A 16,860-nucleotide genomic window follows, 5' to 3' on the forward strand; every position below is an offset into this window, starting at 1 on the left:
GCTTCAAATTCCCTTTTTTTTTTAGCAATTTATATACAAGGGGACTAGTATGGGGCAGATTTATACAATTTATAAGTATATGAATTATTAAATTGGGACTACATGCAAACCTATTTATTTTCCACCCAATCATTTTCCACCCAATCATTTTCCACCCAATCATCTTCCACCCAATCATCTTCCAGGGCAGTACATAATAGTGTGACTTTGCCCACCCAAAACAAGAAACCTGAGGCTCCCACACAAGCTCAGACTCATTGCCTTATCAGAAACGTAATATTGCAATACCTTTGTGCTAGTTGCTAGAACCTACTGCACTATCCAGCTCAGAATCTACCCCAGGAACATTGGACCTGGGGAGCTGGATGAGGTGGATTTTGGGAGTGGAGACCTCTCCACTCCCGAAACCCAGGTCTTTCTGCTGTAGAGTTGTAGTTCTACAGCAGAAAGACCTGTCAGCACAATATCAGGTTATTCCTCCTACTACAGAACATGTCTACAGCCCGGAGGAGAAGTCTACAATCAGAGGTCCGACGTGAAGAAGGAAAACATCACCAGAGCAGCATGCCGGGCCCTCTAGTCCTCTGCCACCCCCGTAGTGTAATTTTGGGCTTTTTAGTCCTATACTGCCCCCTGGAGTGTGATGCTGGGCCCTCTAGTCCTCCACCACCCCCTGCTGTAGTAATATTGCTGGGCTTTCTAGTCCTATACTGCCCCCTGTAGTGTGAAGCTGGGCCCTCTAGTCCTCCACCACCCCCTGCTGTAGTATATTGCTGGGCTTTCTAGTCCTATACTGCCCCCTGTAGTGTGAAGCTGGGCCCTCTAGTCCTCCACCACCCCCTGCTGTAGTATATTGCTGGGCTTTCTAGTCCTATACTGCCCCCCTGTAGTGTGATGCTGGGCCCTCTAGTCCTTCACCACCCCCTGCTGTAGTATATTGCTGGGCTTTCTAGTCCTATACTGCCTCCTGTAGTGTGATGCTGGGCCCTTTATTCCTTCACCACCCTTTCTGTAGTATATTGCTGGGCTTTCTAGTCCTATACTGCCCCCTGTAGTGTGATGCTGGGCCCTCTAGTCCTCCACCACCCCCTGCTGTAGTATATTGCTGGGCTTTCTAGTCCTATACTGCCCCCAGTAGTCCCCCTCCCCCCCCCCCGTCCCCGTCCCCCCCCCTGTCCCCAAGGTTCATTAATGCACACAGGGAGGAAAACCGAGCTCCGGCTTCCATACTTCTACCCCCAGCCTAACTCTGGGCCATGGGAGACATAACACCATACCTCCTGGAAGATCTCTTAGATCTCCTGGAAGATTTGATACTTACCCCCACACCCTTCCTCAGACGAGTGTGTTTACTGCAGTGAGGTTTCCTTCCTCCGCCACCATAGGAGGCACAGCAAGGCCCACAAACTCTAATTGTACCCCCCCTTGGAAGAAGTGACAGGCCTGCACCTTCTTGGGCTTGACTTTGGAGGCCATCAGAAGAGACACCTCACATAGCTGTGATGTTGGAATTGAGCTGCAGGTCTATGGTGAAACCAGTAGGCCAGTGTGGGCATCTGGTGATGGCTGACTTGCTGTTCCAGGTTAGGAGTGGATGCACTGCTGGCCTCCATGGGGTAATGTTGGACCCTCAGGCTTGCACAAGACTCATATGATGCATTGCTTTGAAGCTGTTATGGAATTGCGAGTTATTTATTTTTTTTTTTTGCACCCTGCATTTAAGAATCAATTGAACAAAACCCTCAACTAGTTAAAATACCTAAATACATTTCCAAAAACAATGTGGGTGTTTGGTGAGGCTGTCTTACTGTACTTCTACACGCCTTGCACGCCCACTTTCCTTGTGATATTTTGCAGCTCCTATCTGTGTGTTGCTGACAAGGGGTAATTATCTGACGATTTCGTTTTGACTTGTGTTTTGTATTTATTTTACCCTGCAGCGCTGGTGAGACAACCTACAATTTGGACCATGCCAACAACCTGAGGGTGGAGGTGCAGAAGCTCTATGAGTTAATCGATGCTTTAAGGTGAGAAACAAGTATTTTTTGCATGGAATTCAATTGAAAAAGATGCTCTTTTGAGTGCTTAAACCATAGATGTAGCAGCATGGAAAGGGTCATTTAGTTTGCTGCTATTACTTTGCATGCTGGGGTTAAAATAAGCAAAGAAAAATGGGCGCTCATGTATGGCTGAAGATGCATTTTTTATTCAGAAGAAAAACACATTTTTCCGCATGGGGCACACAGAAAACAATCGTTTTCTGTGTGCTTTGTTTACACTTGCGCACAGCTGTCAGCTGTGGGACAGAACGGTGCAGAAAACTGCAACATGTCTGCATTTTTCTGCAGCTCTCTGTCTCACCCTGCGTTTTTTAATGGACTGTTGCATTGTAAAAATGCAAGGCACCGTCCCCTCAAGCCTGCCCAGCATGGACACTAGCCCACAGAATGTTTGTTTTCCTATGCAGGTAGTGTGAATCCAACTCTACTACATTTTTGCAATGGAGGCTCTTGCAAACTTATTCCCCAGCCTCAACGGTATGGACTCCCAGGATTCTCCTGGGAAGATGCACCCTCTTCTGATTCAGGTAGGGTGTGTTGGGGGGGGGAGGTGTTCGTGCTTCGAGTTTTAGGGATGGTGTTTTTATTGCATGTTTCCTGAAACCCTCTTAGAAAATGCATCTTCAACCATACATGAGCGCCCACTTTTTTGTGTTTATTTTAGCCCCTACATGCAATGTAATAAAAGCAAACTGGATGACACTTTCTATGCTGCCCACCGCGCCCCCTCCTCCCCTAGCCCCCATTATACTTGCATTATATTTACATGAGCCCGGTCTCGATCCAGCAATGTGCACGGGAGCAGCTCCTCTCTCTCCTTCCTCATTGTCTCAGACACAGCAGCGAGAGCCATTGGCTCCCACTGCTGTCAATCACAGCCATTGAGGAGGGAGCAGGGGGTGGGGGCAGAGCCGATCCCTGTTTTGTGTGTTAATGGAAACCTAGAAAACAAGAGAAGGGCACTCCGTCCTAGTGCAATATCACAAGATATTTATTGGAAAATTAAAAACATGACATACATTATCTCTGAGGACGTCACAGGAAGTGACGAAACGCGTTAGTGGGAACGCATAGCGTCACGAAAGGTGGAACGCAAGCCAGGAGCACCGCTCGCCACTGCAGAGAGGATGCGCAGCCCGCACCGCTGACCACCATTTCTTCATCTGTACATTCTACTGTTTTTAAAAACCCATATTGTGGGTAATAAATGGAATCTTAATTTACTACACCATCGGGAACTTTTTTCCTCCCCCCCCCCCCCCCCATACCCAACTGGTCGTATACCCCGGAGTGAGAAGGAGCCTGTTACCAGCCCTTAGGAGCATAAAGGGGAACCCATCCCAGGGGGGGAATTAAGCGCGAGTGGTCCTAATGCCATAAGGCATATAGGACCCACAAGATCTGGTAAGTGATTTACTCTACCCACACACACGGTGAAAGGAATCAATGTCCTAGAGTATATGGACACTCACATTGAGCACTTGCACCTTTGAACCGTTGGAAAATTCACAGTCACTAAGGACTTTGTTAATCATTTTTGAGCACTACAGTCACCTTTTTTGGACTTTATTATTATTATTATTATTATTATACATGATCATTCAATTTCACTTTTCTTTATTGATTATATATATATATTGATTCTCTATTTATGAAGTCACTGATGTATATTGTGGCACATATTTATTTATTAGATAATTGAGTGTTTTTGCAAACATCATAAGGTTGTTCATTAAGCACTTTTTAATTTACCATATTATCATCGCCATATATATATATTTTTTATACTTTTTACTGACAGTTTTTAGGTTTGTCACATATCACCTGTTTTAGTAAAACTCACTGGAATACATCATTAGGGTTATAACCAGCAAACGCTGTAGCTGGCCTTTTTATCAAGACCATACATGCCATACATTATACTCACAAGCATATGCTGAAAGTAAGCATAAAATAAAAAGTTAATTTCTCTTACGTCCTCCGACAGTCGCCGCCTCCTCTAAGTCATCACTATTGGGTATTGAGTTCCGCTCCGCAGGAGTAGCTAGGCATAAGACTTAGTCAAAAGAACAAAGGCATTTGCATATACACACCCATGGGGGCTGTCCCACTGGTCAATACCCCCCTGCAGTGACCACTCCCAACTCAGTTTCTTTCTGCCTAGTGTCAGGAGTAGTTAGGCTTCCCTGTGCTGGGGCTCCAGTCTCAGCCTTTCTAATCTTTTTTTATTTGATTTTCTTTGAAAATGTCAGTTTTTTCTTTGATTTAGTCGTTTCTTCGGATGAAGATGGATTCATGCGGCGCTGGGATTCAGACTGACCGCCCTGGTTCCCCAGGGCAGAGGGTCAGAGGGACCCCCAGCCCGCCATCGAGCGTTCAGCCATGGTTCGTCCTGGCGTTATGAACGACCCATCCCTGCTCGCAGCAGGGATGCAGCCGTGAGGTGGCTACCTCACTGGACGCATCTGCGGGGCTGCAGTGTCCTGTCCTTGGCTAACGGCATTCCCTGTCAGATGAGGACAGCGGCTTTCCATTCTGAGAGGCTCCCCACGCCATCTGGTACAGGTAAGTACTTCTGTGTGGGGCCTCTGTGTGGGGTGGCAGTCCTGTGTTGCTGTGTGTCCCCCATGTCTGTGCCGGTGTGGGCCTCCCTGTTTGTGATCCCTGTGGGGTCTTTTTTGTACATGCACTGCGTTATGGTGCTGTGTGGTTGTGGGAGCCCCCTTCCCTGTGTCACTTAGGTGTTTCACTGGGGGTACAGGCGTGTGTGGCTGCCGCAGCGGGGGTAAAACCGTGCGGTCCGCCATCTTTACTTTGGGCAAGCATGTTGGCTTCACTGTGGGCTGTATTACATGCTGTTTTGGCGCCATCCGGCGCCATCTTGCGTGTGGCAGAACGATCGTTCCGCACATGTTCGGTGGCCATTTTCCCGAAGTCTCCCATTCAGTTCTATGGGCAGCCATTTTCCCTGAGTCCTTTGCAGCTTATAGTTCAGCCTCTTCTGACCTCACTTCCTTTTCCTCTGAAGCAGCGACCTTGGGGGTAACACTCTGTGGGCTCTGCAGACTATCTCTTCCATAACCTTCTGTTTTTGTCATTTCTGGCTCAGTTTTCTTCTCCTATTGGGGGTCCTTTGTCACTGTTAACATAGCGGTGGGCTGCGCACTCCACAGCGGTGTTAAAGGGACGGTTCCCTTTTTTATTGCACTGTTATTTTTCACCTTGGATTCTCAGGACGACAAATTCCCTCCAGCCCTGGTAGGGGACCCCAGTCCTGCTGTGGCTCCTGTTATGCCTGATTTGGCTGCTGTTGTGGCGTCCTTAGTGTCCAAAATGGAGGTGCTGATGGCTGAACGTGCTGCTAGAAAGAGGCCCAGATTGTCTCTCTCCTCTGATTCAGATGGTGATATTGCTGCTGCGATGGGCGTGCCCTTTTCAGGAGACCTCCAAGACAAAGATGCTTTTTGATAAAGCAGGAGGACTGGAAAGCGTCCTTGGTGGTATTGCACTAGGTCGATGCGCCCTTCTCTTGTTTTCTATGTTTTCAGTTTGTATGGATACCCATCGTCCAGCAAGATCCTAAGTGCCAGCAATATTGCCATCCCTTGAACACAGCATTTGAGCGCAGGAGATTTTACTTGTTGTGTGTTAATGAACACAGAGTGGGGCTCAGGAGCAAACGTGCATGAGTGCCCCCATAGCAAGCAGCTTGCTATGGAGGCACTCAGCAGGGAGGAGGAGCTAGGAGTGCCAGCTGGGGAACCGAGAAGAGGAGCATCGGGGCTGCTCTGTGCAAAACTATTACATAGAGCAGGCAAATATGACATGTTTGTTATAAATAAAATGTTTCCTTTAGTATCAGTTTAAGATTTTTTATTTTTATCATACATTAAGAGCCGGTGTTCTATCAGAAAACCATACCCCATCAGATTTCCCTACCTACGTCATTTCCGGTGCGGGTTTGTCATGCACCAGCTGTAGCCCGCGTCACACGCCCTACTGCGCATGCGCAGAATAGGTAGGGAATTTTGATAACGTAAGGGGTGAGGCGAAGTCCTACTGCGCATGAGCGTGTGCATGCGCATCAACGGATCGGGCAGCGGCATCTCTTATAGCAAATATACATCCGATCTCCATGGCACACACTGCGCCGAGCCGACAATGGGACAATCCTATTCCCTAACCAAACGCGCACGCCCACTGTCTCATTGTTGGGTCGGCACAGTGTGGGCCATGGAGATCGGATGGATGTTTGCTATAAGAGATCCCGTTGCCCGACCCGTTGGTGCGCATGCACACTAGGGCTTTTGCCTGACCCCTTACGATGTTATCAAAATTCCCTACCTATTCTGCGCATGCCCAATAGGACGTGTGACGCGGCTACAAGCTGCTGCATGACGAATCCACAGCTGATCTCAACCGGAAACGACGTAGGTAGGGAAATCTGATGGAACACCGGTTCACACTACCGCTACCAGAAAGTCGCCCCATGAAGGAGCGACTTTAGCGCGACTTAAATGATAGGCGACTTTGTCTGTGGGGAATGCCTGGGTAATCTTTTTCTTCTTCCTGGAAAGTCTGATCACAGTCGCTTGAAAATAGATAAGGATCCGACTCCCATTGAAGTCTGTGTGCACAAGTCGGATAGAGGTCACCTTGAAGTAGTACAGGAACCTTTTCTGAAGTGGGAGCGACGTCAGTAGTGCATATTAAGGCGGCTATCATTCATTTACATTAAATTTGTAATGACAAGAGACTTGAGGTCGCACAAGTTGCGTCCCAAGTCGTAGTAGTGTGAACCGGGTCTAAAGGAGAACTCCTAACATAACCGTGTCCATTAAAAAGTCAACTGATAACACAAATTATAGACTTGTTTTTTGCCCTTTGTGCTTCTTTTTAGGCACAGCTTCCACATTTCAGGCCCTCTATAAATCATTTATTACTGGATTTTATAACTGGATTAAATGTGAAGATTTCATCTTTGCGATTATCCTTTTGGTGTTAATCTTTTTTTATTTATTTATTTTTTTAAACTGCTTATTTTAGCAAAAAAATCCTAATTTTGGGGGTGAACGAAGAGCCCAAACCTCACCCGAAAAACTTGCAGCTGCAGAAGATGGTGCGATATTCGGCCACGCTGTTTGTACAGGTATCCGCTTCACCGGAGCTACGAAAATCACTACAATTTAAAGGGGAATTCATAGTCCTTTAAATATGCCAGAATTACCACTTGTAATGCGTATGGTTATAATGCAAACTTAGTCTGAATGAAATCCCCCCCCTTTCCCCAGCTAATAAGTAGTTAAAGAGGTCAGAGTTTACAAGTAAAAATTAATTTTACTTTTCCCTTGGAGTTCATTCTTCTTGCTAGTCCTGGTAATGGGAGCGACTGCCAGCATATTAGTCCTATGATCTCAGCTAAAGGGGGAGGGGGTTTGGTGAAATAATAATCAGGCAGAGCTGATCATTCGGTGACTCTCCCTGAACTTTGACCTTCAGCTGTGATCGCATGAGCAGTTTGCTGCAACCTAAAGCAGCTTCAGATGTCCTAAAGTTTAAAAATACACAATTATTGTTTCAATGCTAAACATTAAGAGATAACATAAGTAAGAGGTTTTATTCTGCTAAATCAGGGGTCTCCAAACTTCCAAAACAAAGGGCCAGTCTACTGGCCTTCAAACTTTAGGAGGGCCAGACTGTGGCCAATGGGAGTAGAAAATGCCCTGGCATCGATGGGATTAAACAATGCCATTGGCTTGGTGGTCAGTGGGAGTAAAAATAAATGTACATCATTGATTTCATTGGGAAGAATCCGGCCTCATCTCTGCTGTCAGTGGGAGAATTAGTGCCCCATCATTGGTGTCAGTGGGAGGAATAGTGCCCCATCATTGGTGTCAGTGGGAGGAATAGTGCCCCATCATTGGTGTCAGTGGGAAGAATAGTGCCCCATCATTGGTGTCAGTGGGAGGAATAGTGCCCCATCATTGGTGTCAGTGGGAGGAATAGTGCCCCATCATTGGGGTCAGTGGGAGGAATAGTGCCCCATCATTGGTGTCAGTGGGAGGAATAGTGCCCCATCATTGGTGTCAGTGGGAGGAATAGTGCCCCATCATTGGTGTCAGTGGGAAGAATAGTGCCCCATCATTGGTGTCAGTGGGAAGAATAGTGCCCCATCATTGGTGTCAGTGGGAGGAATAGTGCCCCATCATTGGTGTCAGTGGGAGGAATAGTGCCCCATCATTGGTGTCAGTGGAAAGTATCGAGCCTCATCTCTGGTGTCAGTAGGAGAATTAGTTCCCCATCATTGGTGTCAGTGGGAGGAATAGGGTAAGAAGAGGGTTAGATAAGGGTTTAGATGAATCTGTTTTTTTTTTTTTTTCTCCCCAGGAAAAACTTTTGGGTCTAATGTCACTGCCAACCAAAGAACAATATGAAGAGCTGAAGGAGAAGCGTAAACAAGAAAATGAGCTGAAACTACAGAGAGAACGACAGGTGAGAGAGCAAATGGCAAAAACACGAATGGCTGGATGAAAGATTTCCTTTATACTAAGGCCTCATGCACACGGGACGTTTTTACAGTAGCTGTTTTTTGCGTCAGATTTTTTTTCTGCAGCCAATAAACGCCCCAGCATGTTCTCCTATGTCTCCCCAGCATGTTCTCCTATGTCTCCCCAGCATGTTCTCCTATGTCTCCCCAGCATGTTCTCCTATGTCTCCCCAGCATGTCCTCCTATGTCTCCCCAGCATGTTCTCCTATGTCTCCCCGGCATGTTCTCCTATGTCTCCCCAGCATGTTCTCCTATGTCTCCCCAGCATGTTCCCCTATGTCTCCCCCAGCATGTTCTCCTATGTCTCCCCCAGCATGTTCTCCTATGTCTCCCCCAGCATGTTCTCCTATGTCTCCCCCAGCATGTTCTCCTATGTCTCCCCAGCATGTTCTCCTATGTCTCCCCCGGCATGTTCTCCTATGTCTCCCCCGGCATGTTGTCCTATGTCTCCCCCGGCATGTTGTCCTATGTCTCCCCCGGCATGTTGTCCTATGTCTCCCCCGGCATGTTGTCCTATGTCTCCCCCGGCATGTTGTCCTATGTCTCCCCCGGCATGTTGTCCTATGTCTCCCCCGGCATGTTGTCCTATGTCTCCCCAGCATGTTCTCCTATGTCTCCCCCAGCATGTTCTCCTATGTCTCCCCCGGCATGTTCTCCTATGTCTCCCCCGGCATGTTCTCCTATGTCTCCCCCGGCATGTTCTCCTATGTCTCCCCCGGCATGTTCTCCTATGTCTCCCCCGGCACGTCGTCCTATGTCTCCATGCACACACAGGCTGTTATCAGCAGTTTTTGTCAGGGGCGTTTTCTGGCTGGAAAAAACCCCACAATTAGCGGGATTTGAGAGCAGTTTTTTAGCTGTAAAAACGATCTAACACTAAGCTAAAAAAAACGCTGAAAAACGCAGCTATTCTGGTTTAGCAACGTTTTTGAGTCATAAGCTTTTGTGGGAGTATAGTTTTGCTAAAGAAACGCTACAGCTGAAAAAGCTAAAAAAAAATTTAAAAAACGCCACTGCAAAAAAAGCTGAAAAGCTCCTTCTTCAGCTTTTCTTCTGGCGTTTTGATAACGTCCAGTGTGCATGAGGCATTAAAGATCAACTTGGATACATTCAGCCTGTCCATACATGGTTCAAATCTGGAGGTTCCTGCTAAACCGGCTGAATTCGAACCACCAATGGCCAGTTTAAGGTGCGGAGCTTGAAATGCATATTAGATTTGTGGTTCTATGAAAAGAAAGCTCCACCAGTCAGTAGAGCTGCACGATTAATCGGCTAAAAATCGCGATTTCGATTTAACCCCCCTCACGATCTTAATCCAGCATTTCCACGATTCAGTGCAGAACCATTGCCTGCTCAGAGCGGTCAAAAAAGAAAAAAAAATTGCAGCCCAAAAATGTTTGTCAACATTGCTCAGCGCTGAGGGATAACATTGTATCATTTGGTTCTTTTAGATCAGGGATCCTCAAACTACGGTCATCCAGCTGTTGCGGAACTACACCTCCCATTAGGCATTGTAAAACTCTGACATTCACAGACATCACTGGGCATGATGGGAATTGTAGTTCCTAAACAACTGGAGGGCCATAGTTTGAGGACCTCTATTTTAGATCAAAGGGATGAACTTCAGTCTGCAAATGAGGTCCTATTTAACCATTTAACCACTTGCCGACCGCCGCAAGTACATTTACTGTGGCAAAGCGATGTAGTACTACGTCGCTCGCCCAGGAGCCTGTAGGGGACGAACGCGCGCCGCTGGAGGTGCGCTCCCGCCCCCACTCGTTCACACGGCCATCCCCGCGCGAGTGACCGGCGGCTCCGATGCCCGCCGGTCACTCGCGATCTCCCGCTTGAGAGGGAGAAAGGCAGGCGGCTGATGTAAACAAAGCCGCCTGTCATTCTCCCTGATGTAACTGCAGAGATCATACGATCCTGCTATGTAGGATCGTATGTCTCTGTGGTTACATCAAAAGCCACGCCCATTGACAGTTAGAAGCACGCCCCTAGGGATACACTTAACCCCTTGATCACCAATAAAGTTAACCCCTTCCCTGCCAGTGTCATTTTTACAGTAACAGTGCATATGTATAGCACTGATTACTGCAGTAATGTCACTGGTACCCCCAAAAGTGTCAAAAATGTCAGTCAGGGGTCCGATCTGTCCACCGCAATGTCGCAGTCCCGCAAAAAAAAATTGCAGATTGCCGCCATTACTCGTTAAAAAAAAAAAAACAATAAAAATGACAGAAATCTTTCCCTTAGTTAGTAAACGCGATAACTTTTGCGCAAACCAATCAAAATACACTTATTGCAATTTTTTTTTTTTTACCAAAAATATGTAGCAGAAAACAAATTGGCCTAAAATGTTAAATTTTGATTTTTACTTTTTTTTTTTTTTTTGGGAATTTCATATAAAAAAATGTGAAAAATATTGTTATTTTTTTTAAATTGTCGCTCTTTTTTTGTTTATAGCACAAAAAGTAAAAATCGCACAGGTGATCAAATACCACCAAAAGAAAGCTCTGTGTGTGGGAAAAAAAAGGACGTAAATTTCATTTGGGTACAGCTTCACACAACCGCGCAATTGTCCGTTTAATTCACGCAGTGCCAAATCGCAAAATAGGAGCAGCCAAATCGTCCGGGGCTTAAGTGGTTAAAGCGGTAGTATACTCCGCTTTTTAACTTTTACCTACAGGTAAGCCTATAATAAGACTTACCTGTAGGTAAAATTAATATCTCCTAAACCTGCACGGTTTAGGAGATATTTGCCCTGCATGCAGCCCGCTGACACCAGCGGCGCATGCGCTCTGAAGGTCTGGCGGACCTTCAGAGCTCCTTGATGGAAAGTGAACTCCCGCAGGCATGCGCGGGAGTGACGTCATCGCGGCTCCGGCCACTCAGAGCGCCGGAGCCGCCGAACCCGGAAGAGGCGCCGAGGGAAGATGTCAGCTGCCTTAGCGGTGTCCGGGCGACCGTGTCGGGCTTCGTTCTAAGAAAAGTATTTCATAATGAGCTAGTATGCGATGCATACTAACACATTATGCCATTGTCCTGCGGGGTTTGTTTTTTTTGTTTTTGTTTTTTGAGGATACAACCGCTTTAAAGCCTAAGGGCTCTTTCACACGGCCGCTCCGTGTGAGAGCTCCGCTGTGGTCCTTTTTTTTTTTTTCCACGGAGCGGATGACAGAAATGTCCCGTTTGCGGATGATATGCGGACATAATGTAAGTCTATGGGGGTTTGCGGATGACACCGCTGACATCCGATTTTCCTTCCTTTCTGTTTTTTGAACGGAACAAAAATAGGGTTTTGTTCAGTTCCAAAAAACGGAACAGAACTGACAGGAAGAAAATCGGATGTCAGCGGATGGTATTCCGCTGACATCCGCAATGCCATAGACTTACATTATGTCCGCAAATCATCCGCAAAAAAATAGGATGATTTGCGGACATACGGAGCGCCCGTGTGAAAGGGCCCTAAGCCTTTTTCTGACACTTGTTGCTTACACATTAAAATTCAAAATAAAAAATAAATTTAAATTAAAATAGTTTTTGCTAGAAAATTACTTAGAACCCCCAAACATTATATTTATTTTCTAGCAGAGACCCTAGAGAAAAAAAAGGCAGTCGTTGCAATATTTTATGTCCCACAGTATTCACCCAGCGGTCTTTTAAACGCAATTGTTTGGGAAAAAATACACTTCAATTAATTTTTAAAAAGAATTAAACCGTAAAGTTAGCCCAATGTTTTGTATAATGTGAAAGGTGATGTTAACTCGAGAATCACAATCTTTATTCTAAGCCAAAAAATTGCGATTCTCATTTTATCCCGAATAGTGCAGCTCTACCAGCTGATTCTGACAGGTGTGGCAGCCTTCACAACATTTCCGTTTTAACCAATGCAGCTCTGGAAGGTTTTACCCCCTTAATGACCAGGCCATTTTTTGTGATTCGGCACTGCATTGCTTTAACTGACAGTTGTGCGGCCCTGTGCCCAAATAAAATCGATTTCCTTTTTCCCCACAACTAGAGCTTTCTTTTGGTGGTATTTGATCACCTCTGCGGTTTTTAGATTTTGCGATATAAACAAAAAAAAATTTTTTTACTATCTGCTATAAAACATTCCCAATAAAAAGAATATAAAAAAACAATTTTTTTATCATTTTAGGCCAATTTGTGTTCTGCTGCCTATTTTCGGTAACAAAAAAAAAATCCCAAAAAGCGTATATTAATTGGTTTGCGCAAAAGTTATAACGTTTACAAACGGAGCTAGATTTAGTCCCCGCTCACAGGTCGCTCCGACTTAGGGGGCGACCTGTGAAGTCGCGTGCAGCGCGACTTCGTCGCGACTTGCACGGACTTCATATAATGGAAGTCAATGCAAGTCGCCCCCAAGTAGTACAGGACCCTTTTTCTAAGTCGGAGTGACTTGTGTCGCTCCTATTAGAACGGCTCCTGTACTACACAGTGGGAGCGACCATGCACGACTTGCCAGGCTGACCAAGTCGCCTGACAGGTCGTGCTAGTGTGAACCGGCACTTATGGACTTTTTATTTATTTATTTATTTTTTATTAGTAATGGCGGCGATCAGCGATTTTTATCGGGACTGCGACATTGCGGCCGACAGATCAGGCCCCCTAACTGACACTTTTGAAATTTTTTGGGGACCAGTGACATTTAATACAGTAATCAGTGCTAAATAATATGCACTGTTACTGTATAAATGACACTGGCAGGGAAGGGGTTGACACTGGGGGTGATCAAGGATTGTAAGCTCTAACCAGCAGGGCCCTCTGATTCCTCCTGTATTGAATTGTACTGTAACTGTATTGTCTTCCCCCACATTGTAAAGCGCTGCACAAACTGTTGGCGCTATATAAATCCTGTATAATAATAAACGTGTTCCCTTTTGTGCTTACTAACTTAGGGGGGGGGGGGGTGGGTTGGATAGAGGCAGGGAGAGATCGGTGATTCAGTTAAGCTAATTCACACAATCTTTCCCTGCCTCTCTGACAGAAGACCCGTCTGCTTTGTTTACATAAGCAAGCAGCTCTTCTGTCATTCTAGCCGAAGATCGCGGGAGGCCGGCAGCGATTGAGCCCGCTCCTCCCACGGTCTGGCTCCCGCGGTGTCTAATCTCAGCGGGAGAGCGGCTCCGGCGGTGCGCGCGCACCACCGAATCCACGTGCACATAATTGTGTAGATCTACCTGATTATGAGCAGCCGAGCCGCCCTGCCGCAGTAAATCTGCGTGGGGCGGTCGGCAAGTGGTTTAAAGTACTAAAGGCATGCAACAGTGACTGTGGCTGTGACTGTGGATATGCTGGAACTGCCTGGTGCGGCTTTCTTTGGGTACACCTTCCCTCAAAATGTCTTTGATATCTTTTCCACCAGGCTGCTCTTGATGCCCAGAAGAAGGGAGATGAGAGGAGAAGAGATGGCTTCTCGCGTCCCACAGACATAGTGAATGGGGAGCTGAAGCAGAGGGGTCGTATTCGGAAGGCAGAGGGGTGGCTACCTACATCGGGTGCTCCTCGCATTCGAGAGACCTCAGACCCTCTTCTGCAACAGATTGAAAACATCACCTCTTACATCCACCAGGCACGTGACGCTGGGAGAGTGGATGAGGTGCACATGCTGGAGGACAACTTGAGGCAGCTGCAGGATGAATATGACCAGCAGCAAGTGGAGAGAGCCATTCAGATGTCCAAGGAGCTGGCAGAAGAGGAGGACATGCAGAGAGAGCAGCTGGAGGTGCTGAGGAGGACGGAAGAAAGCAGAGAGCTACGCAAGGGGCTGACCCAGCACAACAGGACTCACTCACTGGATTTCCGAGAGCAGAGCCAGCCTGCCAGGTGGCAGGACAAGCAGACGGCAGCCCTGGATCTTCAGCTCCCTAAAGGAGACACTAGCCCTCTACAGACCTCTCCGGAAATTTCTCAATGGTCTTTAGAAGCGGTTTCCAACTTCCGTATTTCCCCTGTTCTGCCAAAGGCAGAAGAGACCAAACCTGCTCTCACAAACCCCTTTGAGGATGATAGCGATGAACCAGTGCCTGCTTCCTCCTCGGACCTTATCCAGCAGAACGGCACTAGAGAGTATAACCCGTTCGATGAGGATGATGAGGAAAAGCCGGAGGAACAAGCTGAGAAAACTGTGACCTACACCAATCCATTTGTGGACTCTCCTGTCATGTCCCCTAAAGCACCTGCCGCAAAAAATCCATTTGTGGAAGATGAGGGGGCTCGTCCGGGAAACCCATTCGATGAGCCTGATGACCCGGGAACAAACGAAGAGGAGGTGATAGAAGAAGACCTACTTCTGCAGCAGATCGACAATATCAAGGCCTACATATTTGATGCCAAGCACAGCGGTCGACTGGACGAAGTGGAGGTCTTAACGGAAAACCTCAGAGAACTGAAGAAGACTTTGGCCAAGCAGAAAGAACTGTCAAAATGACTTCCCGGGACAGAAGACGCCTTTTCTTAAGAATAAATTAATGTTCTTCATCCTGTCCAGCCCATCCTGCATATGATTATAGGTTTGCAACCAGCATAATTCATGGAGGTGGTATGGGCACCAGATGTACACAAGGCCTACATTTCTCTGGTATACAGAGTTCACTCTGTGATGAAACCTTGAGAAAATACATTTTTTTTTAAAAAGGGTCTCTGCAGAAAACTTTGAATTAATCCATGTAATGGTGGCTGACAGTGTGGAAATACTCATCCTTTTTTTCTTTAAAAGATGTTCTATTGTTCTGCTAATCTAAATCTGGCTTGTAGTCAAGAACCCTGCAAACTGACAACGGGCCAAGCTGGCCAGACCCCTTCATGATGATCTCAAAGGCCAATTCATCTGGATTATTTCATACAGCACAGAACGACTAGCTGATAACGGCATGGTAGCCACCAAGGTGCATGATAGCACGCCACATTTTACCAATAAAGTGCTTCGTTAATTTGGCCCGCAATATCAACCGGTGGCTATCGTCTTAGCTGATTGTTGGGCAGTGCCGTCCTTGACATCCAATCTGACTTCTAGGTATCATAGCACTCAATAGGCCCTCGGACAGGTGTAAGTGCTCTCTTTTGAAAGCTTGGAATAGGATATTTATGTCATAATGGACCTACAGCCAAAACCTGGCAGAGTTGGGAAAGGTTAGAACCTCTTTTTTTTTTGCTGTGTTCCCTTTTGGTCTGATTATTCTCCACCTCCTTGTCTTGGAAGTGCAGCAGGAATTGAGGGACATGTTCCTTCCTTTTTGAGTGCAGCAGGAATTGAGGGACATGTTCCTTCCTTTTTGAGTGCAGCAGGAATTGAGGGACATGTTCCTTCCTTTTTGAGTGCAGCAGGAATTGAGGGACATGTTCCTTCCTTTTTGAGTGCAGCAGGAATTGAGGGACATGTTCCTTCCCTTTTTGTCTTCTAGTGACCATTAGATTACTCTTAACATTCTGTTCTGCTGACAGCAGTCACCAGCATGGGAAGTCAGGGTAAATCTCCCCAAAGGTTATACAGACAACAGTAAAAACCTAACTTTTTCTACTCCATCAAAAAAAATTTTGACGCACGTTCCACTTCAAGAGCCAGGCTGCCTAATGAAAAATCTGCTTGGAGAACCTCTTTAAGGACTGGCCATTGAATGTCAACCAGCCTAGCAAAGATTCCAAATATCCCTGTGAAGACTTTTATATATGTGTGTGTATGTATATATATTATTGCCTGATGGGAACAAGCCACTGTCTAGAGCCGGGCCTGTGGACCTAAAGCTGTCGTAGAAGGTCAATTTTGCAGCAGGCCTTGCTTTGGTCAATAGGAACAAATCTTCACAGAACTCAAATAAGCATCTGATAAGAAAATGTATGCGTGGGATAGTGAACAAAGCATTACATTTTCTTAGTGTCAGAGCTGTTACATCTATAATACACTACAGGCCTTAGTGGAGGAGCAGGCGATCTCTTCAAAAATGAAAGGCACCTGGTGGCTCCATTGTACCAGTGCTGCTGCTGCTGAGATTTGGGAGGTGAGTTGCCGGTATATCAAGACATCAGCTAGTAAGAAAATGCTAAGCACAAACATACTGAGCCCCCCAATTCCCGGGGAGGGGGCTAACACTTTATTCTGCTGTTGTACACTAAGCTGGGGGTGACACAACCAGGCAGCAGCTTTTTTATACACTGCCCTCTGTCATGCTACCAAAAGAATTCACACTAATTACTAGAGAGGTGACCAATTAAGGCTAATGGAAGACTTC

At 46.4% G+C, this 16,860-nt stretch overlaps 1 protein-coding gene across 1 annotated transcript in view; it reads left to right on the forward strand.

The window, feature by feature from the left end:
* The window catches only part of RBSN (rabenosyn, RAB effector), a 38,070-nt gene extending 22,832 nt beyond the window's left edge, over positions 1 to 15,238 (forward strand). Inside the window, exons 9-12 of the mRNA XM_082266643.1 lie at positions 1,941 to 2,027; positions 7,107 to 7,209; positions 8,448 to 8,552; positions 13,998 to 15,238. Of these exons, the coding sequence (XP_082122769.1) occupies positions 1,941 to 2,027; positions 7,107 to 7,209; positions 8,448 to 8,552; positions 13,998 to 15,062 (1,360 nt within the window). The 3' untranslated portion in view covers positions 15,063 to 15,238. The remainder of the gene's footprint in view (positions 1 to 1,940; positions 2,028 to 7,106; positions 7,210 to 8,447; positions 8,553 to 13,997) is intronic.
* The last annotated feature ends 1,622 nt before the right edge of the window (positions 15,239 to 16,860 follow it).

Source organism: Pelophylax lessonae (assembly GCF_965119305.1).
Source record: "Pelophylax lessonae genome assembly, chromosome: 8".
In the NCBI taxonomy this organism is placed as follows: Eukaryota; Metazoa; Chordata; class Amphibia; order Anura; family Ranidae; genus Pelophylax; species Pelophylax lessonae.